This window comes from Miscanthus floridulus, chromosome 5 (assembly GCF_019320115.1).
Source record: "Miscanthus floridulus cultivar M001 chromosome 5, ASM1932011v1, whole genome shotgun sequence".
NCBI classification, from domain to species: domain Eukaryota; kingdom Viridiplantae; phylum Streptophyta; class Magnoliopsida; order Poales; family Poaceae; genus Miscanthus; species Miscanthus floridulus.
Window position 1 is genome coordinate 19251523 of NC_089584.1, and position 18598 is coordinate 19270120.

The window sequence follows — 18598 nt, forward strand, 5'->3', positions numbered from 1 at the left end:
TCAAGAAGGTCGCGGTCTTCTGATCTGGGTATAGTTATATGTTTGTTTGTATCGGATGGTGTGAGTAGTGTGCGTACGTTGAGTGGACGTGCGTGTGTACGAACAGATGCTACAGCTGTAACTAGATGAGAGACATTTAAAAAAAATGTACAACAAACACATATATGATAATTGAACAAAAAAATCACGGCAGATATAGATGCAAAAGCTCCAAAATCATTTTTTGTTTTTTTAAAAACGGGGAACTCGAAAGTCGAAATTGAGAACAGTAGACGAACGATAGACTAGCGCCTTTCGTCATCTCTTACGAGCCATAGCAGGGAAAATAATTATCAGCGATAAGACAACACTGACTTTTCTACTCCTGCTGTCCTGTTGATTAAGTGCTTGTTTAGTTCATGATTAAGTGCTCCAAAAAATTTCCCAAAAAGTGCTACAGTAGCCATCATATCAAATCTTACGATACGTGCATGGAGCATTAAATGTAGACGAAAAAAATTAATTGCACAGTTTAGTTAAAAATCGCAAGACGAATATTTTGAGCCTAATTAGTCCATGATTAAACACTAATTGTCAAATAAAAATGAAAGTGCTACCATGATCAAATTTTCAAATTTCGCGAACTAAACCCACACTGAAAAGGTCCAACAAACCGGAAAGCAGACTAGTCAATCAAGCAACAATTGCTATTTCTCTTTCGACCTTCTCCTCTCTCATCACTCACCTACGTCGATCCCCAATCGCCTCCATTATTTCTCGTGCTGGCACCGTCTCCATTAATTCAGTGGATAGCTTGAACGCCTGATGCATCCCACCTTGCTGTTGCTCCCGCTCTTGGCCTCCTTGCTCCTCCTCCTCCATGACCACGCCAGCGCCGACTGCGAGCCGGCGGCATGCGGGAACCTCACCCTCAGGTACCCGTTCTGGCTCGGCAGCAGCACCAGCAGCCAGCCGCCTTCGCTCTGTGGTCACCCGGACTTCGAGGTCTGGTGCAGCGACGACGGCCGCGTAGCCTCCTTGAAGGGCTCCTCCATCCACGTCCTGAGCATCGACTACACCAACAACTCCCTCGTCGCCTGCCACGCCAAGCTCGCTGGCGACGACGTCGTGTGCAAAATCGACTTCAACGTGTCCTCCAGCATCGCGCTCAGCCTGTTCAATATTAGCCCACAGAACCGTGCCCTGTGCTTCCTCTACAACTGCAGCGGCACGGCCCCGAGCGGCCCCGAGTACGCGAACGCCACCGCCAACTGCAGCAGTTCTCCCAGCTACGCGTACCTCGGCGGGGACTACTACTGGGGCAGGCCACCGGCGCCGATCGCGGCGTGGAGATGCCAAAACGCCTACATGCCGGTGCTCGGGTCGGAGGCGGCGGTCATGACGGCGGCCAACTACAGCCGGCTGCTGAAGGACGGGTTCGTCCTGGACTGGGAGGTGGCCGGCGTCGGCGACTGCCGGACCTGCAACGCCAGCGGCGGGCAGTGCCGGTACGACAGCGTCGCCGAGGAGTTCTGCTGCCTCTGCCCCGACGGCAGGCGCGCGGCGCGCCCGACATGCGCCGGTGAGTCCCACCATGCTCCCCCACGGCCCCACTTGCCCATGCCCTCCGCACACGTATGTGCATCCATCTACAGTACGTACGTGCTGGTCGTTTTAGCCGCACGACTTTCTTACGGACACTAATTGCACGAAGCACGTAGTAGCTCTCGTGTCACTCTCAGTAACCTTGGCTAGCTCCCCTCAATTCACCGGTAGCTCTGGCCGCGCGGCAGCTGCAGTGAGTGACATTTGACGAGTTGCCGGGACTGTGTGGTGCGCGCACTGGCCACGCCGCAGGCGCAATCCTATAGGCAAACGCGTGTGAAATCATTGATGCCTTCTTCCCTGCCGGCGCAGCGGAGTGCTCGCCGTCGCCGGGTGTCAACTTCACCTGCTAATGCCATTAGTTAGCTTTCTCGTGTCCTCTTCGCGTATGATTGTTCTCGTTAGTGCTCTAGACGACCGAATCAAACGGAAGAATATGAGCACTTGCCTGAAGCTTTCGGTGCCTTTGCCGTCCTCCGTACTTTATTGCCATTCCTGTCTAGTAGGTTGCCGTTGGCATTGCCAAAATGCTCATTTGAGGCAAGTGGGTCCACAACTTGTGTAGTATGGCTACAGCACTGACGAAGCCAGGGAGGTGGGGCCGGCACCGTCTAACTTTGATGTTTTCCATTATACACTTTAATGATCTAACTAATCCACCATGTAATTAAAGAGTAAATAGACTCCCAATTCGCAAAAAAAAAAAAGAGTAAATAGACTCCCATTGACATTTATCTCTCCTAAACTAAGTTTTGACTCTGCCGCTGCACTATGGTCACAGGTGGCCATCAATTTGGCACTATTTTATGACATGCATGACTCTCATCAAGTAGCTTTAGTTTGAGAGTCGTTGGATCCCACCTCGAATTACAAGTAAATTAAATATTGTCCTGCAGTGTCTCTGTCTCTCTGATTTCGAAATATGGACAAATATCTTTTAGTGAGGTTGAGCCTCGTCATAGCATTACAACACTAATGCAGGCCCCTCTAGTCCTGGTTTTCCAACCGGAACTGACAATCCGGCTTTAGTCCCGATCTCCTCAACCGAGATTGATTTGGGACTTAGTCTCGGTTGGTAATACCAATCGGGAGTAAAGGCGGCTACAGCCCGAGCCCCAGGCGCTGCCACGTACTGAATGTCTCTTTTTTTTCTTTTCTTTTACAGTTTCTTTGCATTGAATATTGTACACACATATTAAGAGTGAAACTAATTAAGTAAGATGTTGTATATTACAATGATCATCCATCCCATAATCAAATTTCATACAAACCATAATAAATTTAAACCAAGTCCTTACACACTACATGTGCAAGTACTCCCCAAAGTTCATGCAAACATACTATGTCACCACTACTACCTAATGAAGTTGACTTTCTCGTATTTTTAATTCGGTGAAGTGTAGGTCACCGATGTGGTATCAAAAAAATATCATTGATGAAGACCAACGCATTAACTAGTGCACTCTCCCTTGCTTCACAAGCACAAGCACAGGGTCTACTAACGACGTTTAACGGCGCTCGAGAAGTCGGTAGGTCTCCCCTCTTAGTCGCAAGCAGCTTTGCTTGAAATCCTTCCATAGTGAGTGTTGGCCATTCATGAGCATATTTCCAATCATAACCCAATTGATACATTGTCTGGTTTAGAATGGCTTCAAAATTGCACCCTTTGTAAGTTAAGTCAGAGTCCTCAACCTGTAATTGTTGGCAGAAAAAATGTTATGAGAACCAAACTTTGCAACATATAACAACAAATCCAGATATAAGCTATGAGTTCGACTTCGACTTTACCACATCATTTCGGTTGTTCCGAACAATGCTTGCACAAAAGCCCTCAACATCATGACGCATGTCCGTGTTTATAGCTTGTATCAGCAAGGAGGATAGTGTAGGTAGGGTGTACCAAATATTCACAAGATTAGTTACACATGCAATGGCAACATAGTTTTGTGTAACAGTCTGCTGGGTGCCTTAATTCCCATCTCTGAGATTTGTACAGCACCTCTACCCCTCCTAGCGACGATGGAAAAGCCTATTCGACATTGGATTAATGGACCATTATCTACATGAAAGGTTTGAACAACCACTTTCTGAACCCCAAAATTTGATAGTGTCTCTTTAAACAAAATAATTGGGTCAATTACCTATGGTACATTTAAGAATCACATATATACATATCAGAAAATATATCTATACAAGCGTATTTGACACATTAATTTATTGGAAACATATAGAGTTGCTTACTACACTTGGATGATTAAACGGTACATCCGGCAACACTGGATCGAATCCCATCCATGTTACATAGCCGTTGAAACCTATAACTTCCAGCAGAGGGAGACGACGTCCAACCATCTCTTCTCACTAAAATTAATATATCAAAAATCATATCACCGGAGACAATATTTTTCATACACGAAAATGCATATCACTAAAGTCAATTTTTTCTCATAAGTCTACAAATATCAAAATTCACATCACTAAACCCTATATCAAAATTCAAATCACTGTAGTCAATATTTATCATATACCAAAATGCATAAATACTAAAGTTAATATATCAAAATATATCACTGAAGTCAATTTTTTTATAAGTCTATATATATATATATATATATATATATATATATATATATATATATATATATATCAAAATTCACATCAATAAACCTTATATATCAAAATTCATATCACTAAAGTCAATATATCAAAATGCATAACACGTCAATATATCAAAATTCATATATGTATATCACTGAAGTCATTTTTTTATAAGTCTATATATACCAAAATTCACATCAATAAACCCTATGTATCAAAATTCAACATCTTTCCAAACTGAGTTTCACACAGCACGAAGGGATGAAAAGAGGTTGGCAACGAGTATTACCACCTGGCCGTAGACGAAGGTCGAGGCCGAGGCCGAGGCCGGAGACGAAGAAGTCGGCGGAGACGATGTCGAGGCCGGAGAAGAAGGCGCTGCCGGAGATGAGGGCGAGGCGGGCGACGCGAAGGCGCTGGCCAGAGACAAGGAGGGCGATGGAGCCGCCGCACGCACGAGAGAGGAGGACGAGGGCACCGCGCGCGCCGGAGCAAGCCGAGGACGAGGGCGACGTCGGCCGGCCGCTGGAGGACGAGGATGAGGGCGTCACCGCGCGTGCCGAGGCGACAATGACGAGGGCCCGTCGTGCGCGCACCGGAGCCGAGGACGAGCCGTGCACGCGCCAGAGCGGATGACGAGGACGCTGGCTGGCCGACGAAGGACGAGGACGTGGGCGCTGCCGCGGGCACCGGAGCCGAGGACGAGGACAAGGACCCACCGCGTGAGCTGGAGAAGAGGGCGAGGTCGGACGGGCGGCGCACGACGGGGCTGGCGGCGCGGATCTGGCAGTGCTTGAAAGGAGAAAGAAGAAGAGAAGAGATGGGTATATGTAGGGTTGGTACCTTTAGTCCCGGGTTGGGCCACCAACCGGGACTAAAAGGACTCTAGTCCCGGTTGGTCGCCCAACCCGGGACTAAAGGTCAAAACCTTCGGGCCTGGCCCGGGACTAAAGCTAAATTTTAGCTTGCGATGAAACTGCTGTCTACTCGACAGATTCGTTTTCTGCCCATGCAATAGTTATAACATATCCTTTAACATAAATAGGCTGAAAAATAGAAATTGCTTAGTAAAAAAAATATAACTCAAAAAATTGCAATAAAAATTTGCTTTCATATACAGTTTATAATGTTTTTGTCTCATGCTTTAAATGTTTAATAACATATGCTATAAATTATAATTACAATTTAAAAATTTAAATTTCAAATCTCAGAAATTCAAACATAGTTTTATTTGATAAGATGATTTCAAAGAAAAAAAATTATCAACTACAAAGTTATGTAACTTTTCGAGATCTACAACTTTCATTTTTGGTCATTTCTCCATTTGATGACATTTTCAAAATTCAAATTTCAAATTTTAAAAATTCAAACATAGTTTTCCTTGACAAAATGATTTCAAATCGAAAAGTTGTCAACTACAAAGTTGTGTAATTTTTCAAGATCTACAAGTTTTATTTTGGTCATTTCTTCGTTCGACAAAGTGGTACTGCACATAGATGTAAATTTATGAACAATATAGACTATGACTTTATCGGACAAAGAAATGACCAAAACAATAATAAATATCTTAGAGAACCTTACAATCCATACAAATATAACTATGATGTCCATATAAATAAACCTAATGAAACATAATTAACTTGCATACAAACATAATTAAAATATCCCTACAAATAAACCTAATTAAAGTACATAATCGTTCGAATAAATATGATTAAACATAACAGTACGAATAAACCTAACTAACACATAGATCCTACAAACCGGCTGCAACCCTAGTCTGTCTCCACTACCAGTAGTGCATGTCTCGGATTGTGTAACCATGGTCATTGTCTATGTAATGTAAGGCCCGCACTACAACACTCGAGGACATGGCATCCCATAGATGTAGCCTACTGACGGACTAACGATGGCCTGGTTCTGCCTAAATCTCACGCAATACTTAATGCCAGCTGTCGTCCTTTGGCCCATCGCTTCCACGAAGTCCCAGGAGTACCCCAGTCACTTAAGAGCTTACAGCCACATGTAGCATAGGTGAAATCATAGAGCAAAACCTGCAAGTGGACAAACAAAAAATATCAGGAAGCGCTCATATAATAATAAGAATAAATAAACATTACTCTCATATCATACACGACGTACCACATCCATATAGTTGAATGTCGCATGCCTCTCGCTTACTCACGGCACATCCAGATTGTGCTCACGTAGAGCTTCTATCTTCAAGGACGATAAATTAGGCATACAATAGACATTTCGTTCGATTGCCTACAAAGAAAGCAGCACGACATCGATCTGGACGCCTATCTTGGTCGACGACCGTCGTCCAGTCTGTACGATGTCCTGGCGCACCTCATTATTGTACCTAATGAGGATATCGAAGGCGAGATTGCATGTTCCTAACTCACCTCCTTCATCATTCACGACCTCACTTGTCGTCGTCTCAAAGATGTCCCACGCCCCGAGCAGCTATAGTGCTGCTTCCAGCCACTTGACCGGTTTTATAGGTTGTGACATATGCAACAATCATATTATGAATGAATGTATATATGCAAAAATTATATTAGCACGCAAAACTTAAAATATTCTATACTATTGATGGCTCTGGGTAACGCGGAACGGCCCTATCTGGCGATGGCGCGAATAGAAGATCGCTAGGGTGGAAACTTGGTTCCTATGGGTGAGGAAGTCCAACGCCATTCATTATAACTAAAAAAATTGAAAAAACATCCCAATAAATATAGAACCCTCATATAAATATACCATGCAATAATATGTATTAGAGAAACATATAAACAATAAATCATATATATATATATATATATGCATGCCAAGTAAACTTAAACATTTTGCACATAATTTTGTTTAACGATTATTAACTCTCGTCAAGAAATAATGTTGCTAACAAAGATCTAGAAAACAATAAATGTTTAAGGTTATGTAGAAATGATGTATAAATAAAAATAAAATCCACAATTATTATTCCTAATCTAAAAAACCACATATTTGAATATTTCTATGCTTATTACTAAAGCATGAAATGATCTATATTATTAGCAATGAAAGATTAGAAGAAGAAGATGCTAACCTTTAGAAGATTGAAGATGAAGCCAGCGGCCGAGAGCAAGAACTTGCTCCCCCAAGCAAGAACATGGATGAACAATAGGCAAAGACCAAGGAAAGCAGGTATATATAGGCGGGGACCTTTAGTCCCAGTTGGCGGAGCCTACCAGGATTAAAGGATCAACCTACAGTTCTGGTTGGAGCCAAAACTCGGGATAAAAGGCCAGCGAGACCTTTGGTCCCGGTTGGTGGTTCCAACCGGGATTGAAAGGCAACCTTTAGTCCCGGTTTAAACCACAGACCGGGACTAAAGGTCCCTACTGCAAAAGCCTGCTGCACTATCCGTTGGGCAGGGGATTCTAGTCCCGGTTGGTAGTTTCAACCGGGACTAAATTTTCTATTACTCCTGGGCCACCACCAACCGGGACTAAATCTCCTATTACTCCCGAACCAAATTCTGGCTGGGACTAAAGCCAAAAAGCAAAAGTTTGTTCTCTACTAGTGTAAGTTTGGTGATGCCCTTATGATATTTGCTTAGAGGAGGATCTACTACTTTGCTGGTGCAACTACTCTCTTCTCTCACCAACCCTCTCACCAAAACGAAAAATTGCACTTCCATATACCAGTTCGATCATGACCTCAACTTTATTTAAGTGTGAGAATTAAAATGATTCAACTAGGCTAGCCATTACTTCAAACTGAACAAAGACAACTTTCAACTAGCATCCAACTTTCAATGGAGACTTGATTGGATCTTTCAATCAAAAAACCCAAATTTTGACCTTTCCACTTTCGTCATCACTTTCAAACTAACTAAAAGTTTGCTTTAAAGTCTCTACATATAAGACAAACTATCAACTTCTTACTTTCAAGTGTTTGATTCAACCCACAATATTATCAAAGAGAAAAAGAGAACTCAAAGGGAAAAGTATTAGTACATACTCCCTCAATTCCAAATTGTAAGTTCTTTTGACTTTTCTAGATATATATTTTTCCTATATATCTAGAAATAGCATATATCTAGATGCATAATAAAACTAATGTACCTAAAAAAAAATAAAAAATGACTTGCAATTTGGAGCGCATGGAGTATTTGATATCGTTAAAGTATTAGTGAATTGTCTCTATATTCTCCATCCGCTTAAACTCTTATATTGAACTGGTTAGTGCATGCGACTTAATATCGAATCATGGTTAAAGATACCAAGTTCAATTCTTAGTTATCATAATTGAATAAAATAATTATTGCTCTCTTAGATTCCACCACATACAAGGCTTGTGGGAGGCTCCACATTAGCCTAAGGGCCAGTTTGGCAGAGCTCTCAGAGCATCTTCTAGACTAAATCTAGGAGAAGCTCAGCTAAATAGTTTTTTTTATTGAGAAGTGATTCTTCGCAGATTCTGTTAAGTGATTCTCTAAAATAAACTACAGGCTGGGAACTGAAAAAAGTAGCTTGTCCTAATTCACTCAACGGTCAGAATCACTTGCATAGAGTTTATTCTAGAGAATAGATGAGAATCAATTTCAATCAAAGAATCACTTCTTATAGAGAATCATGGTTTTCATAGAAAATCTGAAGCAGGAGGAGCTCTCCTAAATTAGCCCTAACTTCGTAGTATATCTGGAAATTTTTTTAATTTTAACCCTTTTTTGAATATAATTTTAAATCTAACATTGTCATTTTTTTAAAACTAATACTTTTGGCCGCGCCTATTGCCCTGGCATGACCAAATGCCTGTGCCGTGACATGCATGGTGGCGCGGCACAGGGCTAACGTGGCGTTGGCCGACCGGGGGGGGGGGGGCGCTGACGTGGCAGGTCCTGCCGTGCCACCGACCATGGCACGGCAGTGCCGCGCCACCGACCCTGGCGCGGCACTGCCGCGCCCTGTTGCGTGGCGCGGCTAGACCGACCATACCGCGCGAGCAGCCACACCACCTGGCCGCTGCGCCTGCCGCCGGCCCGGGCTACCTGGATGGTAGAATCGAAACGCGTCGCGCCCGTATTTTGTTGAGTTTTTTTCACGGCCGAATAGAGAATTTGATAAGCCAATGATTAGTTTTTCGTCTTTCATAATACGGTTATGCACCATTTTAACTAATCAATTACGAAAAATTGCCACCGGTGTCCAGATACGCCGGGACTGCCGGTTTCCGAACGCAGGGTACTTAATCTCGCCAGCAGTGCTGCCGTGACTCAACGAAACGAATAAGAAGCAAGTTGACAAGCTGCCACATAACATATTCATGGTTTTTACATAAGTTTGACATAACATAACCAAATAACCCCGCAAGTTTTGGATGTCAATATTCGTTTGACCTAAACAAACTAAGACCTAGGAGTGTAAGGATCCCTCGGACGCCTCTGTCTCTTTGGATTTGTTGGCAACACATTAGGAGTGTAGCCAACGTCGGTATGGTCGCGTCGACGGTGCGTACGGCTCGTACCCTACAGGTATATGATACGCACGATTACTTATAATTCTTTATAATCGTTAGTTCATGGAGCCTATGTACTGAAACAAACTATCTTTGTTAGTACCTGTGAGGCTCCTTGGGTGCCAAACGGAGCACCACCTAGCCAAGTGAAAGGTCCTAATGGCTAGAGCAGGGGGGAGGGGGGGTTGAATAGCCTAATAAAATTTCTACAACAACACTTAACAAAAGGATTAGACAATTATGAGGCGAAGCGAGTTATGCGCTAGCCTACCAAAATGCAAGCCACCTACCACAATTCTAGTTTAGATGGAGTATATCCACACAATAGCTATATCACTACACTAAGTTAGTGTGCTCTCAAATGCTAACTAAAGAGCCACACTAACCAAACTAACAAGCTCTCACAACTAGTTACACTAAAGAGCTTGACAACTAGTTTGTGGTAATGTAAAGAGTAGGCAAGAAGGTTATACCGCCGTGTAGATGTATGAACCAATCAATCACAAGTGTGGATAACAATGAAGACCAATCACCTTAGAATCAAAGGATGAACACAATGATTTTTTACCGAGGTTCACTTGCTTGCCGGCAAGCTAGTCCTCGTTGTGGCGATTCACTCACTTGGAGGTTCACGCGCTAATTGGCATCACACGCCAAACCCTCAATAGGGTGCCGCACAACCAACACAAGATGAGGATCACACAAGTCATGAGCAATCCACTAGAGTACCTTTTGGCGCTCCGCCAGGAAAGGTCAAGAACCCCTCACAATCACCACGATCGGAGCCGGAGACATTCACCACCCTCCGCTCAACGATCCTCGCTGCTCCAAGCCGTCTAGGTGGCGGCAACCACCAAGAGTAACAAGCGAATCCCGCAGCGAAACACGAACACCAAGTGCCTCTAAATGCAATCACTCAAGCAATGCACTTGGATCACTCCCAATCTCACTATGATGATGAATCAATGATGGAGATGAGTGGGAGGGCTTTGGCTAAGCTCACAAGATTGCTATGTCAATGCAAAATGGCCAAGAGAGTGAGCTTGAGCCGGCCATGGGGCTTAAATAGAAGCCTCCACGAAATAGAGCCGTTGTACCCCTTCACTGGGTAAAACGCGGGGTGACCGGACGCTCCGGTCATATTGACCGGACGCTCGCCCTCAGCGTCCGATCACGTGATTCACGCCACGTGTCCCCTGCTTCAAATACTATTCATCATATTTCAATGGTCATCTATTGACCGGACGCGTCAGTTAGAAAGTGACCGGACGCTAGACCTTAGCGTCCGGTCATTTCTAGTAAGGTTCCAAACGTGATTTTTCCCGACCGGACGCGTCCGGTCATGCTTGACCGAACACAGCCAGTGTCCGGTCACACAGTGTCTCCTCTGTGTGCCCCACGTCAGCGTACGTCAGCACCGACCGGACGCACCCTCTCAGCGTCCGGTCGCTGAGCGACCCAGCATCCGGTCATGAGACCGAAATGCACGCCCTCTGCTGCCACTGACCGAACACGCCGGTCCAACCGAGACCAGCGTCCGGTCACTTACAGAGACCTCCGTCTTTTCTGTCTAGGGCGCCGGTGGCACCGTCGGACTATCCACACTCTACGGGCGGACACTCCACCGGTGGAGTTTCTTACCCTTGCACCTAAACTTCACCACCCTTGATCAAATGTGCCAACCACCAAGTGTATCACCTTTGTGCATATGTGTTAGCATATTTTCACAAACATTTTCAAGGGTGTTAGCACTCCACTAGATCCTAAATGCATATGCAATGAGTTAGAGCATCTAGTGGCACTTTGATAACCGCATTCCGATACGAGTTTCACCCCTCTTAATAGTACGGCTATCAAACCTAAATGTGATAACACTCTCTAAGTGTCTTGATCACCAAAACAAAATGGCTCCTACAATTTATATCTTTGCCTTGAGCCTTTTGTTTTTCTCTTTCTTCTTTCCAAGTCCGAGCACTTGATCATCACCATGGCATCACCATCATCATGTCATGATCTTCATTTGCTTCACCACTTGGAGTGTGCTACCTATATCATGATCACTTGATAAACTAGGTTAGCACTTAGGGTTTCATCAATTCACCAAAACCAAACTAGAGCTTTCAATCTCTCCCTTTTTGGTAATTGATGACAACCCTTATACAAAGATATGAATTAAAATTTAATTGAATCCATGTTACTTGTCCAAGCATATTTACCATGTGTAAAAGGATATGGACAAGTTTCATGAACCCCAAATGGTAGCAATTGCTCCCCCTACATATGTGCTAAGAGTTTGGATTGTAGCTTGCGCATATGCTTAGATAGGAAATATAGGAGACAATGTCTACCAAATGATGCTAAGGTATAAAAGATGGACCTTTGAAGCGTGATACCAATCGGAGTGCACCAATATACCATCCTTAGCACCATGGTTAGCTTAATACCACTTGGAAACAATACTTGAAAAGAAAGTTATCTAGTGATTTCAAATCATCATTCAATCTTACAACTAACATACATCACACAAGCATGGATGTTTAAATTTAATACTTGTGCCATGCAAGCAAACTTATGAAATGCATATTCAAATGCACCATACAAGTTCATGAGCTTGCTCCCCCTACTTGTGTGCTCAAAATTTTAGTTGATCCCTTTCCTTTGTCATATCTCTCCCCTTATGTCATATATCAAGATATCTTTTTGTTTCACTTCCTTTATGATATTTCTTCCCATTTTTCACTATCTTTGCTACTATCTTTGTTTCTCTCCCCCTTTGTCATCAATGACCACAAAGGTTCTAAATATAGATAGTATTATTTGTAGGGTCGAGATTATCAATGTCAATCAATGGGGTGAGGATTATTTTCCCAAATTTGGTCTAGTCTAGATCATTTACCAAAGATATTTAACTCGGTTTGATCCAAGGACAAGCTTCTTCACACCTCCAAATAAGGGTTATCTTGTACCATGTTGAGTTAAATACTTAGAGCTCATTTTCTAGATTAAATACTAGGTTTACAAGCCCATAAACATGTCATATGCCATCACTAGATCAAGTCAAGCATAGAAGCAATAGTGATACCATATAGACATCAAAGTCATTTGATTTTTATGAATGAGCCTAATAAAATAGAACCACTTGAAAGGTCCTAATAAGATTGAAAATATGACTAGATGCACTAAACATGTCCTTAGCAAGGATGTATGCCATGCCAATCAACTTTTACCTTGGATTGCTCGAAGGAGAGGCATGTCATATGAGTGGGGGTGCATCAACACATATTTGAGAAATCCAATATGTTCAACTCATTCCTTAGCTTGCAAAACCTTTTCTCATCCAATGGCTTGGTGAATATATCGGCAAGTTGATCTTTGGTGCCTACACTCTCAATGTAAATGTCCCCTTTTTGTTGGTGATCTCTTATGAAATGGTGGCGGTCATCAATGTGCTTTGTTCTTGCATGTTGAACCGGATTGTTGGTTAACTTGATTGCACTCTCATTGTCACATAGCAATGGCACTTTCTTGAACTTGATTCCAAAGTCACTCAAAGTGGCCTTCATCCAAAGTATTTGTGCACAACAACTACCGGCGGATATGTATTCGGCTTCGGCGGTTGATAATGCAACACTATTTTGCTTCTTTGATGACCAAAAAACAAGTGATCTTCCCAACAATTGACATGTGCCTGAGGTGCTCTTCCTTTCAACCTTGCATCCCGCATAATCCGAATCGGAGTAACCAACCAACTCAAATTTTGCTCCTTTGGAATACCACAAACCAACATTTGGTGTATGCTTCAAGTACCTCAATATCCTCTTTGTAGCCTTCAAATGACTTTTTCTTGGTGAGGCTTGAAATCTTGCACACATGCATACACTAAACATGACATCTAGCCTTGATGCGGTCACATAGAGTAGGCTTCCAATCATAGACCGATATAACTTTTGATCCACCATGTTTCCACTTGCATCACTATCTAAGTTGCCATTGGTTTCCATTGGTGTGCTAATGGCTTTACTTTCACTCATGTCAAACTTCTTGATCATATCCTTGATGTACTTGCCTTGACTTACAAATATACCATGTTTCAATTGCTTGATTTGAAGACCAAGAAAGTAACTCAATTCTCCAATCATGGACATCTCAAACTCATTAGCCATCATCTTTCTAAACTCATCACAAAAATCTTAATTGGTTGATCCAAATATGATATCATCAACATAGATTTGCAACACAAATAGATCTTTTCCAATCTTCTTGATGAAAATAGTGGTGTCAACCATGCCCATTGTGAACCCTTTAGAGAGGAGGAAGTCCCTCAATCTCTCATACCATGCTCTAGGTGCTTGCTTCAAACCATACAAAGCTTTCTTCAATTTGTACACATGGTTGGGCTTCTTGTCATCTTCAAAACTGGGAGGTTGCTCAACATATACTTCTTCATTGATGTAGCCATTGAGAAATGCAATCTTAACATCCATTTGATAGAGCTTGATGTTGTGGGCACAAGCATAGGCTAGCAAGATTCTAATTGCTTCCAATCTAGCAACCAGGGCATATGTTTCTCTAAAGTCAAGACCTTCAACTTGTGTATAGCCTTGTGCTACCAATCTTGCTTTGTTCCTTACTACTATCCCATCTTGATCTTGCTTGTTTCTAAAGATCCATTTGGTTCCAATCACATTGTGTCCCTTTGGTCTTTCTACTAATTCCCATACTTAATTTCTTGTGAAGTTATTCAATTCTTCATGCATAGCATTCACCCAATCAACATCTTTTAATGCTTCATCTATCTTCTTTGGTTCAATGGATGACATAAATGAGAAGTGCTCACAAAATGAAGCCAATCTTGATCTTGTTTGAACACCTCTAGAAATATCACCAATGATAGTTTCCAATGGATGATCCCTTACAATATTTGTTGGTTGGAGCATTGGAACTTGATTGCTTACACTTGCTTGATCATTAGGTTGAGATGATGTGCTAGCCACTTGATCTTGTTCATTATTATGAGAGCCACTTGTACTAGCTTGATTTGTATCATCTTGCACATTTGAGTTAGAGAGCACTTGCACTTGGTCATCTTCATCATCATTCACTTGCCTAGGCATCAATTCACCAACATCCATGTTCTTCATGGCATTTGAAAGTTGAATGCCTCTAACATCTTCCAAGTTCTCATTCTCTACTTGTGAACCCTTGGTTTCATCAAATTCAATATCATGAACTTCCTCAAGAGTACCACTATCCAAATTCCAAACTCTATATGCTTTGCTTGTAGTGGAATAACCAAGTAGGAATCCTTCATCACATTTCTTATCAAACTTGCCCAATCTTGTGCCTTTCTTCAAGATATAGCATTTGCAACCAAAGACCCAAAAATATGCAATGTTTGGCTTTCTACCATTCAAGAGCTCATATGGTGTCTTCTCTTTCAATCGGTGACAATAGAGGCGGTTGCTACAATAGCAAGCCGTGTTGATAGCTTCGGCCCAAAAAGATTGACTCATATTGTACTCACTAAGCATAGACCTTGCCATATCAATGAGTGTTCTATTCTTCCTCTCAACAAGGCCATTTGATTGTGGGGGTGTACTTGGCCGAGAATTGATGTTTAATTCCAAATTTATCACATAACTCATCAATTCTAGTGTTCTTGAACTCACTACCATTGTCACTTCTAACTCTCTTGATGGTTGTTTCAAACTCATTGTGAATGCCCTTGACAAATGATTTGAATGTTGCAAACACATCACTTTTGTCCACTAGAAAGAATACCCATGTGTATCTAGTGTAATCATCCACTATCACAAAGCCATATTTGTTACCACCAATGCTAGTGTATTGTGTTGGCCCAAACAAATCCATATGCAATAACTCAAATGCTTTACTAGTGCTCATCATACTTTTCTTTGGATGGGTGTTTCCAACTTGTTTGCCGGCTTGACAAGAGCTACAAAGCTTATCCTTTTCAAACACAACATCTTTCAAGCCTTTAACTAAGTCATGCTTAACCAATCTATTCAATTGTTTCATTCCAACATGACCAAGCCTCCTATACCATAACCAACCCATGCTAGACTTAGTGAACAAGCATGTAGATAATTTAGCTTCACTAGCATTAAAATCAACCAAGTATAGATTCTCATATCTAAAGCCTTTGAAGATCAAGTTAGAGCCATCTACACTTATGATCTCTATATCATCTACTCCAAATATGCATTTAAATCCAAGATCACACAATTGAGCCACGGATAGCAAATTGAAATTCAAGCTCTCTACTAGCAACACATTGTATATGCTCATGTCATTGGATATTGCAATCTTACCAAGCCCTTTGACCTTGCCTTTGCCATTGTCACCAAATGTGATACTATCGTAACCATCATTACCATTGGTGTTGATTAAGTTGAACATTCTTGCATCACCGGTCATGTGTTGAGTGCACCCACTATCAAGAATTCAATGCCTTCCTCCAGCTTTGTAATTCACCTACAAAAGAAGGTCAATTCTTTTTAGGTACCTAAACTTGCTTGGGTCCTTGAAGGTTAGTCACTAAGCTCTTTGGTATCCAAATGGCTTTCTTCTTTGAGCCCATTCATGGTTTACCAATGAACTTAGCCTTCACACCATTTGTACCCTTAGTAAGCATATTGCATGAATCAAGCTTAAGGGAGGATACATTAGCATTTTTGCTCTTGTTGGTGCATTCATGCTCTTTATGACCCACTTGCTTGCAACTAATGTAAAACCGACCATTGTTCTTCACGAAACTAGTCTTGTGAGGAGCAAAGGCCGCCTTGTCTTTCTTGGGGGTATAGCCCAATCCCTCTTTGTAGAGAGAAGCTCTTTGGCTACCTAAGCACATAAGCAAGCGGTCCTCACCACCATAGGCCTTAGCCAAAGTGTGAGTGAGCTTGTTAACTTCCTTCTTGAGATTCTCATTCTCAACCACTAGTGAGGCATCACAAGTGAGACCGTCACCACTAGATGAGGTGGAAGTGGAAGTACTACAAGAAGGGTTAGTAGAAGGAACAATGATAGACATAGATAGTGATTCATCAATTATATCACAAGTTAAACCTACATCATAAGTATCAACATGCTTCCTTTTATTTTGCTCATCAAGCAAATTGGAATGAGCCTTTTCAAGCTTTTTGTAAGCTTTGCCAAGCTTCTCATTGGCTTCCTCTAGCCTCTCATGAGATGCATTGAGCTCATCAAAGGCTTGCTTAAGGGCTTTTAGTTCCTTACGCAAGCTTTTGCATTCCCTTCTCTTGATGTCAAAGTGTTCTCTAGCATCTTCTAGCATGTCAATTAATTCATCCTTAGTAGGTTCATCATCATCACTATCACTATCATTTTCATTTTCATTTTCATTTTTATTATCATCATCATGTTCTTCATCACTTTCATCATCACAAGTTTGTACCTTAGTGGCCTTAGCCATGAAGCATGATGAAGAGTCGAAGAGAGAAGGCTTCTTATTGATAGCAATGCTTGCTATAACCTTCTTCTTGGTGGTCTTGTGATCATCACTATCATCATCATCATCACTTGAGGAAGCATCACTATCCCAAGTGACCACATATGAACCACCCTTCTTCTTCTTGAAGGCCATCTTGTCATTCTTCTCTTTCTTTTCTTTCTTGTCCTTCTTCTTGTTCTTCTTGTTGTCATCATCATTGTCGCTATTGTATGGACATTGAGCAACAAGATAATCTTTGCTTCCACACTTGAAGCATCTTCTTGACTCTTTCTTGTTTTTGGATGAAGACTTCTTTCTTCTAGCACGATAGCCCTTCTTCACCATGAACTTGCCAAATCTCTTGACAAAGAGAGCCATCTTCTCATCATCATCATCATCCCATGAATCATCCTCTTCACTTGATGTTTCTTGCTTGGCTTTACCCTTGGATGATGTGGCTTTGAATGCCATGCTCTTCTTCTTGTCATCCTTCTTCTCATCTTTCTTCTCCCTCTTTTCTTCCTTCTCATCATTATCTCTATAAGCATCATCGGTCATGATATCTCCCAAAATTTGATTTGGTGTCATTGTATCCAAACCGGACCTCACTAGAATAGTGACCAATGTACCAAATCTTGAGGGTAAGTATCTCAAGAACTTATTTGAGAATTCCTTGTCCTCTATCTTCTCACCAAGTGCCTTGAGATCATTTACAATCACTTCCATCCGATGGAACATGTCCGGCACACTCTCATCTTCCTTCATCTTGAAACTAGCAAATTTATCCTTGAGAATGTATGCCTTTGCACCCTTGATTGCCTTGGTGCCCTCAAATGATTCTTCCAATTTCTTCTATGCCTCATGAGCTCTCTCAATATTCTTGATTTGCTCAAATGTTCTCTCATCCAAAGCATCATGGATGGCACTAAGAGCAATGCCATTGTTTTGGAGTAGCAATTCTTCGGCAGGGGTGGGAGCCACTTCATCTTCTATCTCAATTTTTGTTTCTACCACCTTCCAAATCTTCCTATTGATTGACTTGATATATGTTGTCATCTTAGCCTTCCAATAGGGATAATTTGAGCCATCAAATTGGGGTGGCTTCTTGGTGTTGTTGATTTGAGCCATTTTAACACCGAAGGTTGTTAAGCCTCAAATAACGGTGACCTCGGCTCTGATACCACTTGAAAGGTCCTAATGGCTAGAGGGGGGGATGAATAGCCTAATAAAATTTCTACAACAACACTTAACAAAAGGATTAGACAATTATGAGGCAAAGCGAGTTTTGCGCTAGCCTACAGAAATGCAAGCCACCTACCATAATTCTAGTTTAGATAGAGTATATCCACACAATAGCTATATCACTATACTAAGTTAGTGTGCTCTCAAATGCTAACTAAAGAGCCACACTAACCAAACTAACAAGCTCTCACAACTAGTTAC

At 42.0% G+C, this 18598-nt stretch overlaps 1 protein-coding gene across 1 annotated transcript in view; it reads left to right on the forward strand.

Annotated features, from left to right (window-relative positions):
• The first annotated feature begins 643 nt into the window (after nt 1–643).
• The window catches only part of LOC136449621 (LEAF RUST 10 DISEASE-RESISTANCE LOCUS RECEPTOR-LIKE PROTEIN KINASE-like 1.2), a 33711-nt gene continuing 15756 nt past the window's right edge, over nt 644–18598 (forward strand). Inside the window, exon 1 of the mRNA XM_066449728.1 lies at nt 644–1561. Coding sequence (XP_066305825.1) covers nt 805–1561 — 757 coding nt within the window. The 5' untranslated portion in view covers nt 644–804. The remainder of the gene's footprint in view (nt 1562–18598) is intronic.